Source organism: Symphalangus syndactylus, chromosome 4 (genome assembly GCF_028878055.3).
Source record: "Symphalangus syndactylus isolate Jambi chromosome 4, NHGRI_mSymSyn1-v2.1_pri, whole genome shotgun sequence".
Taxonomy (NCBI): domain Eukaryota; kingdom Metazoa; phylum Chordata; class Mammalia; order Primates; family Hylobatidae; genus Symphalangus; species Symphalangus syndactylus.
In genome coordinates this window covers 25,785,053-25,812,785 of record NC_072426.2, presented here as the reverse complement: position 1 = coordinate 25,812,785, position 27,733 = coordinate 25,785,053, and the positions used below count along the sequence as shown (strand labels likewise).

General features: G+C 38.2%; 1 protein-coding gene across 3 annotated transcripts in view; it reads left to right on the top strand.

Moving 5' to 3' along the window:
* The window catches only part of MINPP1 (multiple inositol-polyphosphate phosphatase 1), a 49,904-nt gene that overhangs the window by 6,384 nt on the left and 15,787 nt on the right, over positions 1-27,733 (top strand). For 2 of the 3 annotated variants that reach the window (XM_055274316.2, XM_055274318.2), the window contains exons 3-4: positions 4,238-4,335; positions 12,124-12,257. The exons of the other annotated variant lie outside the window; for it this stretch is intronic. In XM_055274316.2, the coding sequence (XP_055130291.1) occupies positions 4,238-4,335; positions 12,124-12,257 (232 nt within the window). The remainder of the gene's footprint in view (positions 1-4,237; positions 4,336-12,123; positions 12,258-27,733) is intronic. 3 annotated transcript variants of the gene reach the window in all.

Sequence of the window (27,733 nt, the reverse complement as noted above, 5' to 3'; positions counted from 1 at the left end):
TTATATTCCATAGGGTAGATGTTGACAAAGATACATGCAAAGATTGTAGATTACATTATACTCTGAATTAATTTCCAAAAGACTGGAAGTAGATGTTGGGGAAAAAATAGATTAGAATTTATCAGTTACAGGGCCTGGATGCTATATAAGGATCAAAAAGAAGATACCTAGACTAGCATTTGAAATTGAATTTTTTCTCTCTCTCCAAACTGGCAGTACATTGGCATCGCCTGTGGAGCTTCAAAAATTATTTACTTTATTGGGAAATAATTCAAATATTAAGATAACAAAAAAGGCTAATGTAGTGAACATCCCTATACCCACAACTTGGTTTTACTAAATTTTAACTTTGTGTTTCAGTTACTTGCCTTAAATAAATTGAGGTCTACTGGTCCCGTTCCTGGATCCCATTCTTCTTCCTTTCTCACCAGTGGTAATTGTTGTCATGAATTGAGCATTTATATTATCCCATGCCAGTTTTTATACATAAATGGGATATTGTTTTGCAGATTTTAAAACTTTTAAGAGTGATATCAAAGTTTATACCAGTCCAAAATTCTATTTTTATGCAACTTTTTGTTTTTGATGTAATGTTTGTAATTCTAGTCCTACATTTTAAATGTATGTATTTCATTCTATGTCTATACCAATATCTAGCCATTATTCTGTTAGTAGGCAGTTAGGCTGTTGAAAAAGATTTTTTAAAACTATGTTTAGTCTCTGAATGGGCAAGAATTATGTATTTTACTGATGAAGTAACTGACAGCAACTTCTTTTTGGAAGCAATATTAAGTATAGTGGTTAAAATAATGGATTCTGGAATTGGACTATTTGCATTTGAATCTTGACTCTACTGTCCTATTGAATAACTGTGATTTTTGACAAGTTTATTAATGTCTTTATGCCACAGTTTCCTTTTCTGTAAAATGAATGTGGGAATTATTCTTGTCTTGTAGGATTATTGCAAAGATTATATAAGATTAATTCATACAAAGCATTTAGTAGCAAAACAATAAATACTTTTGCTATTTAAATACCCTTTTGTTTACATAGAGGGGTGATGCTATATGTATGTTCAGTAACTTACTATTTTTACTTAACAATATATTTGTCTCTAGACAAATATAGAACTGTCTCATTCTTTTAAATCCTGTGTTATTTCATGGGACATATGAATGACTCTATTTGTAAGTCAATGCTAGTTAAATTGTTTAACCCATCATCGAATTTTGCTGCTGTAAGAGGCTGTTGCTAATGCAGTCCAAATTCTTTTTATAGAAACCATTTTCCTACTGAAGTTTTTCTTAGTTTTTAATTCTTTCAGGTAATGCTACAGTGAACATTCTTGTAGTCTGTTTTTTACACTTGAGAGTTTATTTGTAAGATAAAATAGGTGAGGCCGAGTGCTGTGGCATAACCTATAATCCCAGCACTTTGGGAGGCCAAAGTGGGTGGATCACTGGAGTCCAGGAGTTCAAGACCAGCCTTGGCAACATAGTGAAACCCTGACTCTATCAAAGACACAAAAGTTAGCCAGTCTCGTAACCTGGTCTCCAAATAAATAAATAGATTTCTAAAAATGTTTTTTAAAGATAAACAGGTGAAATTGCTGGGTTAACACACATGAATATTTTACATCTTGACATATATTTTGAAATTGTTCTCTGAAGGTGTAGTAAAAATTTATATCCACAGTATATGAGAATGCTCATTTTCCCATATCTTCCAACAGTAGATATTATTAGTCATTTTAATTTTCGCCAATTTGATTAATGAAAAATAGTATCTAGCTTTAATTTGCAGTTCTTTGATTACTTCTGAAAGTGAACATCTTTTCATGTTTAGTAGCCAGTTGCATTTCTTCTAAAAATTGCCCCTTATAACTTTGTTCATTTTCGATTGGGTCATTTTTGTTTTCTTATGAATCACAAATGCCTTTTATGTATTATGGATATATTAATTATATCTTTTAATTCTGCCTGACAAAGGATTCACCCTTTGCTTGTTGTATGTTGCTAATATTTTATTTTTTTATTTTTTTTTATTTTTTGAAGACGGAGTCTCGCTCTGTCACCCAGGCTGGAGTGCAGTGGTGCGATCTTGGCTCACTGCAAGCTCTGCCTTCCGGGTTCACGCCATCCTCCTGCCTCAGCCTCCAGAGTAGCTGGGACTACAGGCGCCTGCCACCATGCCCAGCTAATTTTTTCTATTTTTTTAGTAGAGACGGGGTTTCACTGTGTTAGCCAGGATGGTCTCGATCTCCTGACCTTGTGATCCGCCTGCCTCAGCCTCCCAAAGTGCTGGGATTACAGGCGTGAGCCACCGCGCCCGGCCTGTTGCTAATATTTTAATTTCTTGCTTATCTCTTAGGTTTGTTAATGGTGCCTTTGACTGCACAGAGGTTTACATCTTTTACATAGCCATATCTGTCTCTGCATTATGGCTTCTGAGTGTTGTATTTTGTCTAGGAATCCTCCCACCCCAAGATTATTATATTTTCCTATTGTCTTCATTTTTTTGTTGTTTTATTTTTTTCTCAGGGGAGTGGAGGGAAAGGGTCTATTTCGTTTTTTTAAATATTTAAATTTCTTATCCACCTGAAATATTTTTGAGTTTCTGAAAGATTGACCACAAAATCAGAAGGGTCATAACAGATAAGTCAGAGCTATAACTTAAATAAGACAGTGTATCTAACCTCTTTACTTTGTAAGTGGAGAAATTGACACTAAAGAGAACTTACCCAGGATAATTAGTGGTAAAGTCAGGTCTCAGCCTGTCTTCGTCTGATGCTTTTTCTCCCTGTACTCTGAAGAGTTTTTTGGTGAATTTGTTTTTTCCAGTAAACTCTCTTCCGGTTAAAGAATATACCATGTGGACTGACTTTATAGTTTCAGAATTAGAGCTTTGAGTGTAAATAAGCCAGGTCCTTTCATCAAATATACCTGGTACTTACAAGCCACTATATTGTATCAGGTATTGAGATTATAAAACCTTTTCTTTACATAAGCGAAGTTTTGAATGGCTTTTCTGTATATTCCCAATGAAATACATTTTTTTTTTGTATTATATACTGCCTCAGAAATTCTTTAAACTCAGAACTAGTGCTAAATGCGTGTAACGTCAGTTGATTTTTGGTCCCATTTTCCTTTAGGAAAACAGGAAAGGCAGTAAAATTAAAGAAAAATCAAAGCAATGGAGGCAACCACTGCAGTTGACTTTTTTTCTCTCTAGCATTAAATATCACCCACTTCTCATTGATTAGGGAGCAGCAGTGTTTTTATTTACTAACAAAGGCTACTTTTTATAGCCCAAGCATTCATTCCCTTATCCCTTCTCTTCAATACCCATATGTATCTCAAAGTAATGTAATCAGCAAATTAGCAGTGTAAAAATGCTAGATAACTTATTCTGAAATCCACTTCCGAAATCATTTGAGCAGCTAAGTTTGAAAAACTCATGTTGGTACCAACATTTCTCTCTTTAGTGTGTGATTTTTCCCTTTTTGTGCTTCTCCTCCTTGGCTGTCTCTCCTTTCTCCTTCCCCCTCACTTACCTTGCACTTCCTTCCCTCTCTATCTCTGTAGACTTCTCTCTCCTTTTATATCTTCTGTACTTACTGCTGCTTCTTAGTTATAAAATGAATTGTATAATTTAAACTGTTTAATAAATGTACTTTGTTATTTGTAATTTTCAAGTCAGGTACTAAAACCTTTATAACCTTAGCCCCCCCTCCTTGAACCATCTAAAATCAACAAAATCATGTTAAGTTTTATACAGCAAGTCCTTGGGTTATACTTTTTGTTGATATTGCTAGGCAAATATGCTCTTAACAAGTAACTGCCTGAGGCAGGAGGATTGCTTGAGCCCAGGAATCCGAGTTTGCAGTGAGCTGTGATCACCACTGCACTCTAGCCTGGACAACAGAGCAAGACCCTGTCCAGAAAAAAAAAAAAAGGCAGAAAAAAGTTACCAATTACAGAAAATTTCTTAGTTTTATTGGACTGAAATTTATACTTCCTCATGGTTTCTTCCTGATAGTTCAGTTCTGCACCCTTAAATTATACAGAGCAAGTCTCTTAATTCTTTGATAGCCAGGAAGAAACTAAATTATTTCTTCCCCAAACTGAAGATGTCCATTTTATTGAGCTGTACAACACATGGCATTCTACAGATATTTAGCCTTTGAAAAATTGCAGAAAATAATGACCCACAAAATTTTACCTTTTTTTCCCCCCAGATTTAATTCAAGTAGCCTTTTTCACCTGTTCATTTGACCTGGCAATTAAAGGTGTTAAATCTCCTTGGTGTGATGTTTTTGACATAGATGATGCAAAGGTAAGTATTATTTTTGCAGTTTCCTTGCTTTTTTAAAAAAAAATTTTTTGGCTTGCTTGTTTGCATTTGGTTACTTGAAGCAGCTTTTCAGAAAATGAGTAATTAGGGAACATAAACTGTTTTGTGACTAACTCCTAATTTTCCTTAAATAAAGAGATTAGAAGTTCAAATTGGTCCCACCTACTTGTAAATAGTTTAGGTTCAAAAAACTCTGGAAACATTTTTTCCATGATGATTTGATTTCTAAATCAACCCATGTACAGACCTACTTTTAACCCATCATCAAATTTTACTGCTTGGAAGGGATTATAGAGCTGATATAATCCCAGATTACTCTTACGGGAAGCCAAAGCTCAGAGAGAATAAATGGGTTTCCAAAGTCCTAGCAACTATTTTATAACAGTTTTCATGGGAAATTGTGTTCTGTGTTTTACAGTGGACACTCATATGTCCTTCGCCTATATTTACCAGTTAACCTTTTTGCCACATTTCCTTTATCACTCTCTCTACTATATTAGTTTCCTATTGCTGCTCTAACAAGTTACCACAAACTTACTGGCTTAATATAAGTTTATTATCTTATGGTTCTGGAGGTCAGAAGTTCAAATTGAATCTTACAGGGCTGAAATCAAGGTATCAATAGAGCCGTATTCTTTCAGGGGCCTTTAGGAGAACATCTATACCCTGCTTTTTCTGATCTCCAGAGGCTGCTTGCATTTCTTATCACTCAAACTTCTGATGGGCACATCTCCAACTCTAACTGTCCTTCCTGCCTGCCTCTCATAAGGATACTTGTTGATTACACTGGGCCCACCTAGATAGTCCAGGATTTATCTCTCCATCTCGAGATTCATAACTTAATCACACTGGCAGATTCCCTTTTATCAGGTACGGTAACATATTCACAGGATGTCAGGGATTAGAATGTGGACATATGGGAGCCGTTTTTTCTGTCCACTGTGTGTATATAATCCTTTTCGCCCCCACCATCAGGATGCTTCACCCTTAAATACTTGGGCATGCATCTAGGACAAGAACATTCTTTTGTATAACCACAATACAGAATACTATAGTTCATATTTATGTATATCATATATATCACAATATTTTCTAATGTACAGTCAACTTTCAAATTTTCACGTCTTAAGTCTTTTATAGCTGTTTTTTGTTTGCTTTGTTTTGTAAGATTCAGGATCTAATAAGGGATCATTCATTGCATTTGGTTGCATTTCTTTTAGTCTCATTTAACCTGAAAGAGTGCACCAGCCTTTCTTTTGTCCTTCGTACATTGGCGTTTTGGAAGAGTCTAGGCCAGGTTTTTTGCAGAATGTTTTTGGATGTGTCTGATATTTTTTACTTAGGATTAGATTCAGATTAAACACTTTTGACAAGAGCACTGCGTAAGTGATACATCCTTCTCAGTGCATCATATCAGAAGGACTGATGTCCGCTTGTCATGTCATTGATTATTATTACTATTTTTTTGAGACAGTGTCTCTCTCTGTTGCCCAGGCTGGAGTGCAGTGGTGCAATCTCAGCTAACTGAAACCTCTGCCTCCTGGATTCAAGTGATTCTCCCGCCTCAGCCTCTCCAGTAGCTGGGATTACAGGCGTGTGCCACCATGCCCCGGTAATTTTTGTATTTTTAGTAGAGATGGGGTTTCACCATTTTAGCCAGGCTGATCTCGAACTCCTGACCTTAGGTGATCTGCCCGCCTGGGCCCCCCAAAGTGCTAGTATTACAGACATGAGCCACCACTCCTGGCCAGTGATGTTTGATCATTAGATTACAATGGTGCCTGCCTGATTTCCTTATTGTAGAGGTACTTTTTTCCTTGTAAATAAAGAACTTCTTGGCCGGGCGTGGTGGCTCATGCCTGTAATCCCAGCACTTTGGGCGGCCAAGGTGGGTGGATCACCTGAGGTTAGGAGTTCGAGACCAGCCTGGCCAACACAGTGAAACCCCGTCCATACTCAAAATAAAAAAAATTAGCCAAGCGTGGTGGTGCACACCTGTGATCCCAGCTACTCAGGAGGCTGGGGCAGGAGAATTGCTTGAACCCAGGAGGTGGAGGTTGCAGTGAGCCAAGATTGTGCCACTGCATTCCAGCCTGGGTGACAAAGTAAGACTCTGTCTCAGAAAAAAAAAAAGGAAAAAAAAGAACTTCTAATTTAAATGACTGTGACTTGAAAAATTTAAATACATGTTTATTAAATTAATTGAATAAGAGTTTCTTTTTACATGTGAAAAGAAATTAAATTCTTCTTTTAAAAATATAAGGTTGTCTTTTGATTGAGGTATTTTCTGTTATTTACTTCAGCGATTTGATAGAAAATAATTTATCCCTGCTTAGGACTTTCACTGTGAAATAGGTTTATATACTGAAGTATTTACAGGTGAAATAAAATGATACCTGGGATTTGCTTCAAAATAATTCAGTGGTGGTGGTAGGAGCAAAGCTGAAATGGGATTGGTTGAATGTTGATTATTGTTGAAGTTGGATGAGTACACAGAGGTTTGTTATACTACTGTTTTATATTTTTTATGTGTTTAAAGTTCTTCGTTAAGAATTTTTTTTTTTTTTCTTTTTTGAGACAGAGTCTTCCTCTGTCGCCCAGGCTGGAGTGCAGTGGCCCAATCTCAGCTCACTGCAACCTCTGCCTCTTGCGTTCAAGCAGTTCTCCTGCCTCAGCCTCCCCAGTAGCTGGGATTACAGGCATGCGCCATCATGCCCAGCTAATGTTTGTATTTTTAGTAGAGACGGGGTTTCACCATGTTGGCCAGGCTGGTCTCAAACTCCTGAACTCAAGTGATCCGCCCGCCTCACCCTCCCAAAGTGCTGGGTTTACAGGTGTGATCCACCACACCTGGCCAAGAATGTTTTTTACAGTTAAAAATTAATAGACATTTATGAAATTCTGAGATAATTAGATATCCTGGACTTTGTGTACCTTCAGCAAGCATTTTTTGAGTTTCTGTTCTGTGACAAGCACTGGTTTGGAACTAAAGACGCTAACATAAGATAGATATTGTCCTCAAAGAAAGCCACAAGGAATGAAAGACATGTAACTAAACCATTGCAAGACAATAGGATGTCTATACAGTGATAGAAGTATACGCAGATGCTCCTTAAGTTATGGTGGGGTTGCATCCAGATAAACCCATGGTAGATTGAATATCTTAAGTTGGAAGTACATTTACGATTTACAGTAGGTTTATCCAGACATAGCCTCGTTGTAAGTCAAGGAGCGCACTGAAAGTGTATTGCTTTTGAACCATTGTAAAGTCGAAAAATTTTAAGTCAAACCATCATAAGTTGCGGACTGCCCGTAAAAGGCGTAGTGGGGCACAAAGGAGAAAGTTAATTTGTAGGATAGCTTTTTTGCAATTTGTGTCTTCTTTAATAAGTATATCTAGATTTTCTCTCTCCTGGGATTAGTTTTGGTATTTAATATACCTATAAAAGTCATTTATGTTATCCATTATTTGCTGAATTAAGCAAATATATCTTTTGATTTTAAAAAGTGTTTTCCTTCTCTGAAATTATTTCTCCATAATTACTTGTGTATTTTTGCTTTCAATTTTTTCTTTATTACAGTAGTTTATTGTTTACTAATTTATTTTTTCCCTAAGAAACAGTTTAGCTTTATCTGTTTTTGAACTTTATAATGATGGAATTACTCATTGTGTATTTTTTTTCTTTTGGTATCTAGCTCTTGTTCAACATTAAGTTTTTAAGATTTATTTGGGAGCTAAATGGTGGGAACACATGGACAGATAGAGGGGAACAACATACACTGGGGCCTTTCAGAGGGCAGAGGTTGGGAGGAGGGAGAGGATCAGGAAAAATAACTAATGGGCACTAGGATTAATAACTGGGTAATGAAATAATCCATACAACAAACTCCCACGACACAAGTTAAAAAGCTTCCCACTTATAGATTGCTACTTAGAAGGCAGGGATTTGAACTGGGAGGAATTTAAAATGATCTTGATCTGTTGTGTTGTGAAAAGGTTTACAAATTTCAGGTAAATGTACCTCTTCTCAAATGGATTGGGAATTATGAGGTCACAGACATTTCTCAGGATTCTGTAAAACATGTACCTGTAGCAGAGTATTAGAGGAGATTGAAGCAAAGGGGCAAGAGGTAACTTCTTGGGGGTGATTAAGTCACTGTATTATCACAGTGAGGGCAGGTTATACAGTTGTTTATATTTGTCAAAAGTCATCAACCTGTATATTTAAATCATGTGTATGTAAATTACAATTTAATAAAGTTTTAAAAATGAAAAAAGATTTATGAGGTTGCATATAGCTACAATTTTAATTTTCATTACTGTATAATATTCCATTATATGAATATTTTACAGTTTATTCATTATCTTTTTGGTAGACATTGTTTTTAGTTTGGGGCTATTATGAACCTTGTTGCTATGAACATTATTGTATATGTTTATTGGGGTACAGGTATACCTGTTTCTGAAGGTGTATGTCTGGTAGAATTGTCGATTCTCATGCTTCAGCCTCCTGAGTAGCTGGGACCACAGGCATCCACCACCACACCTGGCTAATTTTTGTATTTTTAGTAGAGACGGGGTTTTGCCATGTTGGCCAGGCTGGTCTTGAACTCTTGACCTAAAGGGAGCCACTTGCCTCAGCCTCCCAAACTGCTGGGATTACAGGTGTGAGCCACCGCACACGACTGTTTTTTTTGCTTGTTTGTTTGTTTTGGGACAGAGTCTGGCTCTGTCACCCAGGCTGGAGTACAGAGGCATGATCTTGGCTCACTGCAAGCTCCGCCTCCCGGGTTCAAGCCATTCTGCTGCCTCGACCTCCCGAGCAGCTGGGACTACAGGTGCCCACCACCACACCCGGCTAATTTTTTGTATTTTTAGTAGAGACGGGGTTTCACCGTGTTAGCCAGGATGGTCTCGATCTCCTGACCTCGCGATCCGCCCATCTTGGCCTCCCAAAATGCTGGGATTACAGGTGTGAGCCACCACACCGGGCCCTTTTTTTTTTTTAAATATAAAGTTGTAGTAGTAAGCACGTGAGAATTTTTGAAATCTCCGGTTGCCTTCTTTTTATTTCTAATAGTAGATTTTATTATTTGAATAGATTGAACAGACTTTTATCTAATTCCTTTTTAAATTTCTTAGTGTTTACGTCTCTTTGCTAACTTCTTGATTTAATTGCCTTTGTGTAAGGACAAACTCTCTCAGGCCGTGTTTTTCCTCTACTCTCACACCACCACCACAATCATCAACACAGAAGACTTCTGTGACCAAATGTGTGGGAGCCTTTCCCCTGCATACCAAGCAGGAGACACCAGCTGGGTGTCCTCCAGTTCAGTTCTGACATTGTCTACCTGGAGGTAGTATTAGATCCCACAGGTTGAGGGCTCAGTCCCCAAGTGCCCCATCGGTACTCTTCTGCTCAACTGGCTTCAAGTTGGCGTTCCCATAACCTCTTCTTTGGGTTCAGTTAATTTGCTGTAGCAGCTCACAGAACTCAAAGAAACACTTTTGCTGGTTTATTATAAAGGATGTTACAAAGGATACAGATGAAGAGATGAGCAGGGCGAGATACGGGGGAAGGGGTGTGGAGCTTCCATGTCCTCCCTGGGCATGCCACCCTCCAGGAAGCTCCACATGTTCAGCTATCTGTAAGCTCTCTAAACCCAGTCCTCTTGGGTTTTTATGGAAGTATTCCTTCCCCCCAGGATATGAGGCAGGACCCTTTCAGGGCATGATCTTAAGACCCCCAGAAAGGCAGGAAGATTAGAGTTCTGTCTCCGCACAGGTGAAAGGGAGGCAGGAGAGAGATTCTGTTTCCTGAGGCCTGCCCTGGAGGCCTAACACACCCAGCATTATACCAAAAGACTACAACAAGGGATATGGGAGTTACAAACCAGGAAGTGTGGATGAAAGCCAATATATACATATCGTAATACCACAGGTTAGCCCCTGGTTTTCAAAGAGGGATACTTTACATCAAAAGAATATACACAATTATTAATAATTAATCCAGTCCATCATCTTGTATGAATGTCTTCCAGGACAAGGCCACTCAGGTTTGCCGGCTTCCTTTCAATCCTGTCAGGTTCCAAAACCAGGAGTGGTCTTGGCAAATATATAGCTTCACCCTTTCATGCATCTGTCATACTTGAGCTAAGAGACGGCGTCACCTTTTGCCCTGAGCCTCGTTCAAGGCGTTCATGTAATATTTCATTTCCTTCAATTTATAACCTGTTTATTCATGCCTTTACCCTCAGCTATTCTTTTCTTCTTTAATAAATATCTACACTTCTACCTTTGGAAGGGACACAAGTTGCCATTGTGCTGTGCTAGTCTAGATTGTAGGCAGCAATGCTAGTGTAGCAAGTAGCTCCTCCTCACCCCTTTATGTATTTTTTGTTTTGTTTTTATATATGGCACTGACCCACCCCTGCTCTTAAAACTTACTATGACTTGCACTTAGCTTCTCTAGGAGCTCTTTTGGGAAGAAAGGTTTGTGACTATTGCAGTCATCTTGAACCTCTTTTGGGTTACATATTTTAGTCCCCTAGTTGTGGTTTTAGCTGCAGGTTTTAGTTCTAGATAGAGGTTTTAGTTCTCCACTTCTACATGAGCAAATGATCAAATGATACGTAAGTGGAAAATTTAACCCTCAGATAAAGTCTACTTAATTACCAGCTCCCGGTTCCAGACCTTTCAGCAGAGGTTAATAAGTGTAATCAGTGATAGGTTTCAAACCGTTTTCTACACTTTTATAATCTGTATCATTCTTAGAAATATAAAAGGTATAATGTGTATGTGTGTGTGTGTGTGTGTTGGTAATAAATGGTATTATAGGGTATGTATTATTTTTAATGGGTTCTTATTCAACATTGTGTCTTGGAGATTTTTCCATGTCAGTACATGGAAATCTATAATATAGAACTTTTTGATAACTGCAAAGTATTCTGAAGTATGTGTATACCATAGTTTATTTAACCATCTACCTACTATTGGAATTTAGTTGTTTCTGGGGATTTTTTGGCTTCTATAAGCAGTGCTACTGTAAGTCATTCTTGTACATTCTCCCTGGTGTTCCTCTGTGAATATCACTTTATAAGAAATGGAATTAAATGGATCATAGGGTATGTGTGTTTTCATGGATTTTGCCAATTTGCCCTCTAGAATGTCTATACCAATATACATTCCTTCCAACAGTACCCATTTCCCCATATCCTTGGTACACTTTTATTATTATTTTTTCACCAAACTGATACATGAACCAAAGTAACTCATTTTCTATTTGACTTCTCCCTTCTCAAAATTCTTAAACATTTCTCATCCACCTATGGTATCTTTCTGTGCTTTAATGAATATTCTTCTTCTTTATTCTTCCTTCTAAATGTCAAGGATACATTTAGAAGAAAGAATAAAGAAGAATATTAATATAATGTCATCTTAATATAATGCTAGAAGAAGGGAGAGGTGAGCACATGTCCTTACTCCACTCTCTTGAGCTGTCCTGACCTTGGATGGTTGGCTGTGAGCACTTACTGGCTTGCTCTTGCACACCCTCATCTACATTCCCCCAATCCAAATTTGTGATGCAGCATAAATCTCTGTGGTATGAACCTTTGGGACCAACTCTTAAATGCTGGAAAGGACAAATACTGTATTTTGTGCAGAATGGTAATTAAACACTGTAACCATTTCTTAGAGAATCATTATTAAATCAGGGAATCTGTTATATTTTTGAAAATATATTAGAAATTATTTTTGAATTTTTTTAGGTATTAGAATATTTAAATGATCTGAAACAATATTGGAAAAGAGGATATGGGTATACTATCAACAGTCGATCCAGCTGCACCTTGTTTCAGGATATCTTTCAGCACTTGGACAAAGCAGTTGAACAGAAACAAAGGTAAGAACTTTCTAAAAAATTTGAAGTACATTTTGAGTTACTATTAAACTTCTGGAAAATTTTTTATAATGAGTAATTTTAAAAAATAGTTTTTGCTTGTGTTTTAAAAAATATTTTAATATAATGTGATACAAAAGAATTTGATAACACATATGTAAGTTATAAAACATATGAACCTTCCACTCTACCCAAGAACTAGAATATTAATAATAACTTGCATTTGTTTACTTATGTGTTCCTCAACTATTCCATTTTCCTGCCTCCTCTTGCCCTTCCCTTTCCTCCAAAACTATTCTTTGGAATTTTGTATTTGTCATTCCTTCGCCTCTTTAAAACAGTTTATATTATGAATGTATCGGTGCCCAAAGAATATATTTAGTTTTTCTTGGAATCATACTGCTTATTGTCTTTTGGGACTTGCTTTGTTTCCCCCCGTCAACTTTATGTTTTTAATATTCAACATATTATTGCATATAGCTATAGTTCATTTTCACTGTAGTACAATATTCAGTAATGTGAATATACCATAATTTATACCATCTACTCTTGTCAGTGGGCATTTAGATAGTTCCTATCTTTTGCTATTATAAATAGTGTAATTATGAACTCTATGTGGCTCCTGCTATGAATGTGCAAAATGTTTTTATTTTGAAAGAGAAAAAGCTTTTGTTAACATTTATAATCTTCAATTAAAAATAATTTTTCATGACTTGAACCTTTGATAGAAACTCAATTCCAGGCTAGTTTCAAACTTCTGGGCTCAAGGAATCCTCTCCCGTTGGTCTCCCAAAGTGTTGGGATTACAGGCGTGAGCCACTGCACCCAGCTGAGCACAGAGAACTTTGTAGGTGGCTCACGCCTGTAATCCCAGCACTTTGGGAGGCCGAGGCGGGCAGATCACGAGGTCAGGAGATTGAGACCATCCTGGCTAACACGGTGAAACCCCGTCTCTACTAAAGATACAAAAAATTAGCCGGGCGAGGCGGCGGACGCCTGTAGTCCCAGCTACGCGGGAGGCTGAGGCAGGAGAATGGCATGAACCCCGGGGGGCAGAGCCTGCAGTGAGCCGAGATCACGCCACTGCACTCCAGCCTGGGTGAAAGAGCGAGACTCCTTCTCAAAAAAAAAAGAAGTTTTCCCAAACTGGATTGTGGTGATTACACACTACACACACAGCTGTATACATTTGTTAAGATATCTAACTCTCTAATTAAAACTGATGAATTTCATGGTAGTTATGCTTCAGTAAAACTTAATCTGAGTATTTAACAAAAGTATTAAAAAAACAGAATGAAATGATTTTTTGGTAAAAGTGGAAAAAGTTTTTTTAAAGAAGACTCCATTTTTCTGAATTAGTAAAGTTTTTTTTTTTACAAGGCAACACCAAAATGCTTATGACATAATTACTGAAAATGTTTTAAAATTATTAGATCACTTCCCTGCATTGATGTGCAATATATTGGAAAATAATTGAATTTTTTTAATTAAGGATTTTACAGTGTCATAGGGTCATTATTTTTTAAAACAATTTGAGAAATAATTCACATACAGGCATGTCTCAAAGATACTGCAAGTTCAATTCCAGACCACTGCAAAAAAGTGAATATCACAATGAAGGGAGTCACACAATTTTTTTGGTTTCCCAGTGCATATGAAAGTTATGTTTACACTATAATAAGCGTGCAATAGCATTTTGTCTTAAAAAACAATACATACATACCTTAATTTAAAAATGCTTTATTACTAGGAAATGCCCATGATCATCTGAGCCTTCAGAGAGTTGTAATCTTTTTGCAGGTGAAGGGTCTTGCCTCAGGTGTTGATGGCTGCTGACTGATGAGAATAGTGGTTGCTGAAGGCTGAGGTGGCTGTGGCAATTTATTGTAAAAGAAAATATCAATGAGGTTTGCTGCATCAGTTGACTCTTCCTTTCATGAAAGATGTCTCTGTAACACATGATGCTGTTTAATAGCATTTTACCCACAGTAGAACATATTTTAAAATTGGAGTCAGTCCTCTCAAAGCCTGTCACTGCTTTGTCAACTGTCACAATCCTTTGTTGTCATTTCAACAATATTCATAGTATCTTCACCAGGCGTAGATTTCATCTCAAGAAACCACTTTGTTCATCCATAAGAAGCAACTCCTCATGTGTTCAAGTTTGATCATGATATTGCAGTAATTCAGTCACGTCTTTGGGTACCACTTGTGATTTTCTTGCTATTTCCACCACATCTGCAGCTACTTCCTATCATCCATGAGGGTTGGAATCAGCCTCTTCCAAATTCCTGGTAATGTTGATATTTTGACCTCCTCCTGTGAATTACAAATATTCTTAATGGCATCTAGAGTGGTGAAACCTTTCTGGGAGGTTTCCAGTTTACATTCCTCAGATCCATTAAAGGAATCACTGTCTATGACAGCTATAGCCTTATGACATTTATTTTTTAAATAATATTTCTCTTTTATATGAAATTTCTTTTTTTTTTTTTTTGAGACAGAATCTCATTTTGTCGCCCAGGCTGGAGTGCAGTGGCGTGATCTCGGCTCATTACAAGCTCCACCTCCTGGGTTCACGCCATTCTCCTGCCTCAGCCTCCCGAGTAGCTGGGACTACAGGTGCCCGTCACCACACCCAGCTAATTTTTTTTTTTTTTTTTTTTGTATTTTTAGTAGAGACGGGGTTTCACCTTGTTAGCCAGGATGGTCTCGATCTCCTGACCTTGTGATCCACCCGCCTTGGCCTCCCAAGAAATTTATTTCTTAAATAATTTATTTCTTAAATATTTCTTAAATTTATTTTCTTAATAATAAATTTCTTAAAATTTATAATGAAATCAAAATTACTACTTGATCTGTGGATGCAGAATAGATTTTGTGTTAGCAGACATGAAAACAACATTAATTTCCTTGTACCTCTCCATCAGAGCTCTTGGATGACCAAGTGTATTGTCAATGAGCAGTAATATTTTGAAAGGAATCTTTCTTTCTGAGCAGAAAGTCTCAACAGTAGGCTTCAAAGAGCCAGTAAACCATGCTATGTAAAAACAGATGTGCTGTCATCCAGGCTTTGTTGTTCCATTTATAGAGCACAGGTAGAGTAGATTTAGTATAATTCTTACGGGCCCTAGAATTTTTGGAATGACCAGTGAGCACTGGGTTCAATTCAATCAGGAGCTGCATTATCTACTAACAAGAGAGTCATCCTATCCTTTGAAGCCAGACATTGATGTTCTAGATGGTATCTTCTTCCAAAAGAAGGCTGTTTTGTCTACATTGAAAATCTGCTTAGTATAGTGACCTTCAGTTATCTTAGCCAGATCTTCTAGATCACTTGCAGTTTCTACATCAGGACTTGCTGCTTCAACTTACATTTTTGTGTTATGGAGATAGCTTTTTTCCCTGAACCTCATGAGCTAACCTCTGCCAGCTTCTAACTTTTCTTTTGCAGCTTCCTTACCTGTTAGCTTTTCTAGAATTGAGGAGAGTTAGGGCCTTGCTGTGGATTAGGCTTTGGCTAAGGGGAATGTTGCAGCTGTTTGGATCTTCTACCAGACCGCTGAAACTTTCTTCCTATCAGCAATAACATTCTTCCCCTTTCTTATCATCCATGTGTTCACCAGAGTAGCACTTTTAATTTCCTCCAAGAACTTTTCCTTTGCATTCATAGCTTGGCTAACTGACCCAACGAGACCTAGCTTTTGGCTTGTTTCAGCTTAGGACATGCCTTCCTCACTAAGCTTAATCATATCTAGCTTTTGAGTTAAAGTGAAAGATGTGTGAGTCTTGCTTTCATTTGAACACTTAGAGGCCATGTAGGATTATTAATTGGCGTAATTTCAGTATTGTATCTCAGGGAATAGGGAGACTGGAGGAGAGGAAGGAGGATGGAGAATGGCTGGTCAGTGGAGCAGTCAGAACATATACAACATTTATCAGTTAAATTTACCATCTATATGGGTGGCGTTCATGGCACCCCAAAACAATTACAAAAGTAACATAAAAGATCAGTGATCACAGATCACCATCACAGATGTAATAATAAAAAACTTTGAAATATTGTGTATTACTAAAATGTGATACATTACTAAAATGTGATACACAAAGTGAGCACATGCTGTTGGAAAAATTACATGGATGACCTTGCTTAACTCAGGATTGCCACAAACCTTCCATTTGTGGCAAAATGCAGTATCTACGAAGCATAATAAATCAAAGCACAAGATGAGGTAATGCCTGTATCATATACTGTTTACTTACTTAAAGTGCACAATTCAGTGTTTTAGTATATTCACAGAGTTGCACAACCATCACTACTGTAACTTTAAAACATTTTCATCACCTCAAAAAGAAACTCTATATGCCGTGCCTTAGCAGTCACTCTCCATTCACCCTCACTCTGCCATCCCCTGGCAACCACTAATATATTTTCTGTCTGCATGGATTGGCATATTCTGGACTTTCATATAAATGGAATGATACAATATGTGGTTCTTTGTGACAGGCTTTTATGATTTAGCATCATATTTTTAAGGTTCTTCCATGTTGTACATGTAGCAGTAGCATGTATCATTCTTCTTCATGGCTGAATAATATTTCTTTGTATTACTATACCATGTTTTTGTTCATCTTATTTTCTTTTTTTTGCCTTTTTTAAAATTATACTTTAAGTTCTAGGGTACATGTGCACAACGTGCAGGTTTGTTACATATGTATACATGTGCCATGTTGGTGTGCTGCACCCATTAACTCGTCATTTACATTAGGTATATCTCCTAATGCTATCCCTTCCCCCTCCCCCTACCCCACAACAGGCCCACGCCATGACAGGTGTGTGATGTCCCCCATCCTGTGTCCAAGTGTTCTCATTGTTCAGTTCCCACCTATGAGTGAAAACATGCGGTGCTTGGTTTTCTGTCCTTGCAATAGTTTGCTCAGAATGATGGTTTCCAGCTTCATCCATGTCCCTACAAAGGACATGAACTCATCCTTTTTTATGGCTGCATAGTATTCCATGGTGTATATGTGCCACATTTTCTTAATCCAGTCTATCATTGATGGACATTTGGGTTGGTTCCAAGTCTTTGCTATTGTGAATAGTGCCACAATAAACATACATGTGCATGTCTTTATAGCAGCATGATTTATAATCCTTTGGGTATATACCCAGTAATGGGATGGCTGGGTCAAATGGTATTTCTAGTTCTAGATCCTTGAGGAATTGCCACACTGACTTCCACAATGGTTGAACTAGTTTACAGTCCCACCAACAGTGTAAAAGTGTTGCTATTTCTCCACATCCTCTCCAACACCTGTTGTTTCCTGACTTTTTAATGATGGCCATTCTAACTGGTGTGAGATGGTATCTCATTGTGGTTTTGATTTGCATTTCTCTGATGGCCAGTGATGATGAGCATTTTTTCATGTGTCTGTTGGCTGCATAAATGTCTTCTTTTGAGAAGTGTCTGTTCATATCCTTCACCCACTTTTTGATGGGGTTGTTTGATTTTTTCTTGTAAATTTGTTTAAGTTCTTTGTAGATGATGGATATTAGCCCTTTGTCAGATGGGTAGATTGTAAAAATTTTCTCCCATTCTGTAGGTTTCCTGTTCACTCTGATGGTAGTTTCTTTTGCTGTGCAGAAGCTCTTTAGTTTAATTAGATCCCATTTGTCAATTTTGGCTTTTGTTGCCATTGCTTTTGGTGTTTTAATCGTGAAGTCCTTGCCCATGCCTATGTTCTGAATGGTATTGCCTAGGTTTTCTTCTAGGGTTTTTATGGTTTTAAGTCTAACTTTTAAGTTTTTAATCCATCTTGAGTTAATTTTTGTATAAGGTGTGAGGAAGGGATCCAGTTTCAGCTTTCTACATATGGCTAGCCAGTTTTCCCAGCACCATTTATTAAATAGGGAATCCTTTCCCCATTTCATGTTTTTGTCAGATTTGTCAAAGATCAGATGGTTGTAGATGTGTGGTATTATTGCTGAGGGCTCTGTTCTGTTCCATTGGTCCATATCTTTGTTTTGGTACCAGTACCATGCTGTTTTGGCTACTGTAGTCTTGTAGTATAGTTTGAAGTCAGGTAGCGTGATGCCTCCAGCTTTGTTCTTTTGGCTTAGGATTGTCTTGGCAATGCGGGCTCTTTTTTGGTTCCATACGAACTTTAAAGTAGTTTTTTCCAATTCTGTGAAGAAAGTCATTGGTAGCTTAATGGGCATGGCATTGAATCTATAAATTACCTTGGGCAGTATGACCATTTTCACCATATTGATTCTTCCTATCCATGAGCATGGAATGTTCTTCCATTTGTTTGTGTTCTCTTTTATTTCCTTGAGCAGTGGTTTGTAGTTCTCCTTGAAGAGGTCCTTCACATCCCTACAATTGTGAATGGCAGTTCACTTATGATTTGGCTCTATGTTGAATAGGAGTGGTGAGAGAGGGCATTCCTGTCTTGTGCCAGTTTTCAAAGGGAATGCTTCCAGTTTTTGTCCATTCAGTATGATATTGGTTGTGGGTTTGTCATAAATAGCTTTTATTATTTTGAGATATGTCCCATCAATACCTAGTTTATTGAGAGTTTTTAGCATGAAGGGCTGTTGAATTTTGTCAAAGGCCTTTTCTGCATCTATTGAGATAATCATGTGGTTTTTTTCTTTGGTTCTGTTTATATGATGGATTACGTTAATATCGATTTGCATATATTGAACCAGCTTTGCATCCCAGGGATGAAGCCAGCTTGATCATGGTGGATAAGCTCATCAGGGATATTGGTCTAAAATTCTCTTTTTTTGTTGTGTCTCTGCCAGACTTTGGTATCAGGATGATGCTGGCCTCATCTAATGAGTTAGGGAGGATTCCCTCTTTTTATGTTGACTGGAATAGTTTCAGAAGGAATGGTACCAGCTTGTCTTTGTACCTCTGGTAGAATTTGGCTGTGAATCCATCTGGTCTTGGACTTTTTTTGGTTGGTAGGCTATTAATTATTGCCTCAATTTCAGAGCCTGTTATTGGTCTATTCAGGGATTCAGCTTCTTCCTGCTTTAGTCTTGGGAGGGTGTATGTGTCCAGGAATTTGTCCATTTCTTCTAGATTTTCTAGTTTGTTTGCATAGAGGTGTTTATACTATTTTCTGATGGTAGTTTATATTTCTGTGGGATTGGTGGTGATATCCCCTTTATCATTTTTTATTGTGTCTATTTGATTCTTCTTTCTTCTTTTATTAGTCTTGCTAGCAGTCTATCAATTTTGTTGATCTTTTCAAAAACCCAGCTCCTAGATTCACTGATTTTTTTTGAAGGGTTTTTTGTGTCTCTATCTCCTTCAGTTGTGCTCTGATCTTAGCTATATCTTGCCTTCTGCTAGCTTTTGAATGTGTTTGCTCTTGTTTCTCTAGTTCTTTTAATTGTGATGTTAGGGTGTCAATTTTAGATCTTTCCTGCTTTCTCCTGTGGGCATTTAGTGCTGCAAATTTCCCTGTACACCCTGCTTTAAATGTGTCCCAGAGATTCTGGTATGTTATGTCTTTGTTCTCATTGGTTTCAAAGAACATCTTTATTTCTGCCTTCATTTCGTTATGTACCCAGTAGTCATTCAGGAGCAGGTTGTTCAGTTTCCATGTAGTTGAGCGGTTTTGAGTGAATTTCTTAATCCTGAGTTCTAGTTTGATTGCAGTGTGGTCTGAGAGACAATTTGTTATAATTTCTGTTCTTTTACATTTGCTGAGGAGTGCTTTACTTCCAACTATGTGGTCAATTTTGGAATAAGTGTGATGTGGTGCTGAGAAGAATGTATATTCTGTTGATTTGGGGTGGAGAGTTTTGTAGATGTCTATTAGGTCTGCTTGGTGCAGAGCTGAGTTCAATTCCTGGATATCCTTGTTAACTTTCTGTCTTGTTGATCTGTCTGATGTTGACAGTGGGGTGTTAAAGTCTCCCATTATTATTGTGTGGGAGTCTAAGTCTCTTTGTAGGTCTCTAAGGACTTGCTTTATGAATCTGGGTGCTCCTGTATTGGGTGCATATATATTTAGGATAGTTAGCTCTTCTTGTTGAATTGATCCCTTTACCATTGTGTAATGGCCTTCTTTGTCTCTTTTGATCTTTGTTGGTTTAAAGTCTGTTTTATCAGAGACTAGGATTACAACCCTTGCTTTTTTTGTTTTCCATTTGCTTAGTAGATCTTCCACCATCCCTTTATTTTGAGCCTATGTGTGTCTCTGCACATGAGATGTGTCTCCTGAATACAGCACACTGATGGGTCTTGACTCTTTATCCAATTTGCCAGTCTGTGTCTTTTAATTGGAGCATTTAGCCCATTTACATTTAAGGTTAATATTGTTATATGTGAATTTGATCCTGTCATTATGATGTTAGCTGGTTTTTTTGCTCGTTAGTTGATGCAATTTCTTCCTAGCCTCATGGTCTTTACAATTTGGCATGTTTTTGCAGTGGCTGGTACTGGTTCTTCCTTTCCATGTTTAGTGCTCTTTTAGGGCAGGCCTGGTGGTGACAAAATCTTTCAGCATTTGCTTGTCTGTAAAGGATTTTATTTCTCCTTCACTTATGAAGCTTAGTTTGGCTGGATATGAAATTCTGGGTTGAAAATTCTTTTCTTTAAGAATGTTGAATATTGGCCCCCACTCTGTTCTGGCTTGTAGAGTTTCTGCCAAGAGATCTGCTGTTGGTCTGATGGGCTTCCCTTTGTGGGTAACCCGACCTTTCTCTCTGGCTGCCCTTAACATTTTTTCCTTCATTTCAACTTTGGTGAATCTGACAATTATGTGTCTTGGAGTTGCTCTTCTCGAGGCGTATCTTTGTGGCATTCTCTGTATTTCCTGAATTTGAATGTTGGCCTGCCTTGCTAGGTTGGGGAAGTTCTCCTGGATAATATCCTGAATAATGTTTTCCAGCTTGGTTCCATTCTCCCCATCACTTTCAGGTACACCAATCAGACGTAGATTTGGTCTTTTCACATAGTCCCATATTTCTTGGAGGCTTTGTTCATTTCCTTTTATTCTTTTTTTCTCTGAACTTCTCTTCTTGCTTCATTTCATTCATTTGATCTTCAATCACTGATACCCTTTCTTGCACTTGATTGAATCGGCTACTGAAGCTTGTGCATGCATCATGTAGTTCTCGTGCCATGGTTTTCAGGTCCATCAGGTCATTTAAGGTCTTCTCTAGGCTGTTTATTCTAGTTAGACATTTGTCTAATCTTTTTTCAAGGTTCTTAGCTTCTTTGCAATGGGTTCGAACATCCTCCTTTAGCTCGGAGAAATTATTACCGATCGTCTGAAGCCGCCTTCTCTCAGCTTGTCAAAGTCGTCCTCCATCCAGCTTTGTTCCATTGCTGGCGAGGATCTGCGTTTCTTTGGAGGAGAAGAGGTGCTCTGATTTTTAGAATTTTCAGCTTTTCTGCTCTGGTTTCTCCTCATCTTTGTGGTTTTATCTACCTTTGGTCTTTGATGATGGTGACGTACAGATGGGGTTTTGGTGTGGATATCCTTTCTGTTTGTTAGTTTTCCTTCTAACAGTCAGGACCCTCAGCTGCAGGTCTGTTGGAGTTTGCTGAAGGTCCACTCCAGACCCTGTTTGCCTGGGTATCACCAGCGGAGGCTGCAGAACAGCAAATATTGCAGAATGGCAAATGTTGCTGCCTGATCCTTCCTCTGGAAGCTTCGTCTCAGAGGGGCACCCAGCCATATGAGGTGTCAGTTGGCCCCTACTGGGAGATGCCCCCTAGTTAGGCTACTTGGGGGTCAGGGACCCCCTTGAGGAGGCAGTCTGTCCGTTCTCAGATCTCAAACTCGGTGCTGGGAGAACCACTACTCTCTTCAAAGCTGTCAGACAGGGATGTTTAAGTCTGCAGAAGTTTCTGCTGCATTTTGTTCAGCTATGCCCTGCCCCTAGAGGTGGAGTCTACCTACAGAGGCAGGCAGGCCTCCTTTAGTTGCAGTGGGCTCCACCCAGTTTGAGCTTCCTGGCAGCTTTGTTTACCTACCCAAGCCTCAGCAATGGCAGATGCCCTTCCCCTAGCTTCGTTGCTGCCTTGCAGTTCGATTTCAGGCTGCTGTGCTAGCAGTGAGCGAGGCTCTGTGGGCATGGGACCCTCTGAGCCAGGCGCAGGATATAATCTCCTGGTGTGCCGTTTGCTAAGACCATTGGAAAAGTGCAGTATTAGGGTGGGAGTGTCCTGATTCTCCAGGTACTGTCTGTCATGGCTTCCCTTGGCTAAGAAAGGGAATTCCCCGACCCCTTGCGCTTCCTGGGTGAGGTGATGCCCTGTTCTGCTTTGGCTCATGCTCCGTGGGCTACACCCACTGTCTGACAAGCCCTAGTGAGATGAACCTGCTACCTCAATTGGAAATGCAGAAATCACCTGTCTTCTGCATGGCTCACACTGGGAGCTGTAGACTGGAGCTGTTCCTGTTTGGCCATCTTGGAACCTCCTCCTCATCTTGCTTATTTTCTTATAATTTTCTTATCTCACCTACAAATAAATTACAGAGGGAAAAATGTAACTAATTGAGCACTCCATTTTTGGTAGCTAGTAGCTGATGGTATCTTAATAAACTGAGAAGCTAATGAGGCGAATTTTCATGTGTGGCTTGTAGTAGCAGGTGTAGTTCTGTGGTGTAGAGGCAATATGACATAGTAGGCAGATGCTTGGATTCGGTTTGACTCCTGGTCCTGCTTTATGGATGCTGCAGTTTCCTCACTTTGCAAAAGAGGAATGAAGAATGCCTAGCCCTAATTAGAAAATTCAAAATACTCCAAACTCCAAAACTTTTTGAGTGCGGATGTGATGCAGCAAGTTGAAAATTCCACACCTGACCTCCTGTGATGGGTTGTAGTTGAAACTTTTAAAATTATTTAAAATATTGTATAGAATTACCTTCATGCTATGTGTGTAATGTGTATATGGAACATAAATGAATTTCATGTCTAGACTTGGGTCCCATCCCCAAGATTATATATATGAAAGTATTTCAAAATCTGAGAAAATTTGAAATCCAAAAGATTTATGGTCCCGAACATTTTGGATAAGGAATACTCAACCTATACCTCACCTGACTCATAGAATTGTGATAATCAAGTGAGATAATACTTATTAAAGCACTTAGTATAATATGATATACAGACACAGTATTGGTATTATATGTGATAGTTCTCTGGCCCAAACATGTCCTTAATGTCTTTTTCAGATATTCACACACCCTTCCCCTCCACCACCCTCGCCCCCCTTGGCAATTGTTCAAATAATGAAAACAAGTACTTTGTGAGACTTACTCTTTTCAAACTTTATGGCCTAATCTATTAAACTAACTTCCTTTTCATTGCAAGATGGAAAACATTTTTACTTCTTTTGGATGATTATGCCTCTTCTTGTGGCTTGAAAGGAAAATTCATTCAACAAAGCAGCTACCATGTTTATATGTCAGGCAGCGATGACTGAGGCAGAATCACTGCACTGTGGCTCTTACAGTCTAGAGAAAATAAAAACATTTTATAAAAGCCATGTATAATGATATAACTGTTTGTGTAAGATTGTGAAACAATGTAAGAAGTTGAAAAAGAGAGTTTGACCCTTTAAGACAGGAAATCGTTTTGGCCACTGCCTCTTGTTCTAACTGAAGAAGGAATCAACAAACACTGCTCAGCAGTGAGCGATGATGAAGAAACTGGCAGATGGTTTCCTGGGACTGGTTATATCTGTACTAAAAGACTGATGAGGATTTTAAAAGATGCTTATTTTGCTGAATTAAGATTAAATCTTAAAATAGGAAAGGAGAATAAAGTACAGTTTGAGACTTCTGTCAGGTTTCTCTCCTAAAAACAGATTGACTGGTGCTGTGAGAAGCACTTCTAAAGAAAATCAATATATGCTCAGCAAGGAGCAAGTAAGTTGTTTTTTGTTTGTTTGTTTTTAATTAATGGACTTTTAAAAGTAATTTTAGGTTCACAGCAAAATTGAGTAGAAAGTACAGAGAGTTCCTACTTACTGCTTTTCTCCACACATTGACAGTCAGGCACCAGTGTGGTAGAATAATAAGCTTTTAATAGGATGTTTATCTTTGTGTTTTTCCTGATCTCTTCTACCAAAACATTGGCCTTTTTTTTTTTTTTTGTACATGACTTAAAATCCTTTTTTTAAATTTGGAATTAGAGTTTATAAATGAGTATTTTGACATTCATATTTTCTGACAAAATGACTTTCACTTAATTCCCAAGTTCCCAGGCTATTTTTGCTTTCTCCATCCCACCCCTACCCCTTGTTGGAATGTTGATATGTATACAGATTGGTTTTTTTATATTAACATTAAATCAGGGACATTCTTCAGTGCCACTGAATTTTTTTTTTTCAACATAATTTTAATAGCATGGTTTTACTTCATGGAAAAAATGGAAGATTGCAAACTGTTAAATTTTCAGTTAAATATAACCGGCCCTTGAAATTCAGCTCTTTGCATTTTATTAGGAACTTGACTTTTATTTTCCTTTTTGTACCATCACTATAGTAATGGGATTAAAGTTAAAACCAGCAAATTTAAGCAGATACTTCTATTTAAGCAGCTGTGATTAGAAAAGCAGATTGAATTCACTGAAGAAATGAAGTATCTCCAGATTTTATTTTACTGTCTCCTTCCGCATATGTCTGTTAATATAATCTTTTTAGATTCGAGGAATTCAACAAGTTACTTCATGTTTTCTCAAAGTAAGATTTATTTTGGGTCTATAATTACTTGCCTCATGAGATCTTTCATTTTAAGTTAATTACTATAAAAATATTTTTTACTGTTATTAAATACCTCAACTCTCAGTGTTAACCTTTTTTTCTACCTTTTTTTTGGGTTTCAAATCATTGATATTTTCAGATTTCAGTCTATAAGGTATGGCTTTTTAAAGCTGTCTGTGTAGTCCCATATTTTAACATAAGATGGCAGCATTGAGATAAATGTGTGGTGACACCAGGTGATTTTAGTTATTTGGTCAATTAGCCCATTGTAACAGGGGAAACTTGCAGCTTTAAAATTCTTAGAACTGTATGCCAATTCTAGGTCTTTTTGCCAACTTTTGAAGTCATAGTTCCATGGAGTTTAGCCAGGGGTATCAGGAATCTTTTCAGTGCTAGGAATCTGTTTAATGTTGAAAGATACTGGCTAAATATTTTCTTTTTTTTTTTTTTGGAGGCAGAGTCTCGCTGTATCACCCAGGCTGGAGTGCAGTGACATCATTTCGGCTCACTGCAACCTCCACCTCCCAGGTTCAAGTGATTCTTATGCCTCAGCCTGCCAACTAACTGGGATTACAGGCGCCTGCCACCATGCCCAGCTAATTTTTATATTTTTAGTAGAGAGACAGGGTTTCGCCATGTTGGCCAGGCTGGTCTTGAACTCCTAACCTCAGGTGGTCTGCCTGCCTTGGCCTCCCACAGTGCTGGGATTACAGGATTACAGGGGTGAGCCACAGTGCCCGGCCACATACTGGCTAAATATTAATAAGTAAAAGTTTATATAACTAGCCTGGCTGTACTCTGAATTCATATTCAAATGTCCAGCTGCCTTTTTGACTATCACTAGATTGTAGGTCTACTAAGTAGATATTCATTATTTCTGCACAATTATTTTACCTTTGTACATTTTTTTAAAAACTATTGTTGAATTGTATCCAGTTTTGTAAGAATCACTCTTAAATATATTGTCATATCTGTTCTCGTCATAGTTGGAGAGTATACCTACTCTGTGCTGACCCCAACAGTAGAACCGGGAGGCAAATCTTGTTTCAGTTACTATTTTAAAAAAAGAAACTTCACACACAAAAAACCCCACAACTTTTTAATAACTGTTAAATCAGTAGAATAGGCTGTTTTGTGAAGTAGTAAGTTTCCTATTTTAGAAGTATGCTAGTTGAATCTGGATAACTGTGTCAGAGATTCTTTTTTTTTTTTTTTTTGAGACGGAGTCTCGCTCTGTCGCCCAGGCTGGAGTGCAGTGGCGCAATCTCGGCTCACTGCAAGCTCCGCCTCCCGGGTTCACGCCATTCTCCTGCCTCAGCCTCTCCGAGTAGCTGGGACTACAGGCGCCCGCCACCACGCCTGGCTAATTTTTTTGTGTTTTTTTAGTAGAGATGGGGTTTCACCGTGGTCTCGATCTCCTGACCTCGTGATCCACCCGCCTCGGCCTCCCAAAGTGCTGGGATTACAAGCGTGAGCCACCGCGCCCAGCCTGTGTCAGAGATTCTATAGAAGAAATGCTTCTACCACCTAAGAGGTTAGGAAATTATTTCGTGGTTCCATAACTAAAGGCTCAGTTCATTTCAATTCAGCAGGCAGTTTTTGAGCACATACAATGTGTGGTCATAGTGCTAGGCACTGGGAATGCATAAACATGGATAAGAAGTTATACCTGCTACATCCAAGGGGCTCTCAGTCTAGTAAGGAAGATGTCTTAAGAAAGCAATTTAGTCAAAAGCGAAAGGATGCTTGGGAAAATAAGTCATGTCTGCAGTTCATGGTAGTTGGAAATGGCTTCTGTGTGGATGTAAGATGTAAGGTGAGCCTTAATCATTGACACTGTAGTGTAATGGAATTTGCATTGGCATAGGATTATTAAAATTCAAATCCTTGTTCAGTGTTTCCTAACCAAAACTTTGTCATCTTTAAAATTCAGGTAATACTCATGTTTCAAGATGTTGAGAAGGTTGAGTGGAGTTCTGTGTTCATGTATGTCTGCATACCACACAAATACATGTAAAGACACATTTATCTTTTACCACTATGCTTTACACAATTATTAAGTATTTTATTAATTGTTATTAATACCATCATGACAATCATTCCAGGCAAAATTTGGCTAGTGAAGAATAAGGAAGACATCAAGGAAGAAGAGTATTGAGCAAAGGCCTATGTGGGAATGAAAATGTAAAATGCCCAAGTTAATTTGATGGTTTGAGTTAGACAGTGTTGGGAAATAAGCTGTTAGATAGGGTGTTATCTATGCCAGAGGAAAACGGTATACTTTACCTGTCATCTAGATGCTGATTTAAAAATTTTCCTGGCTGGGCATGGTGGCTCAGACCTGTAATCCCAGCACTGTGGGAGGCCAAGGCAGGAGGATCGCTTGAGCCCAGGAGTTTGAGACCAGCGTGGGCAACAGGGGGAATCCCTACCTGTACAAAAGAAAAAAAAAAAATTAGCCAGGCGTGGTGGCATGTGCCTGTAGTCCCAGCTACTCAGGAGGCTGAGGTGGGAGGATCACCTGAGCCTGGGAGCTTGAGGCTCCGGTGAGCCGTGATCGTGCCACTGTACTCCAGCTTGGGCAACAGAGCAAGACCCTGTCTCTAAATAAATAAATAAATAAAATAAGATTGTTCCTATTTCTGCTTTATTTGTGTTAATTTTAAATAAGTTCCACGTATTCTGAGGTTTACACTTAAACATCTCTCTCCTTAATTAGAACATAGACAAGTAAAATCTATT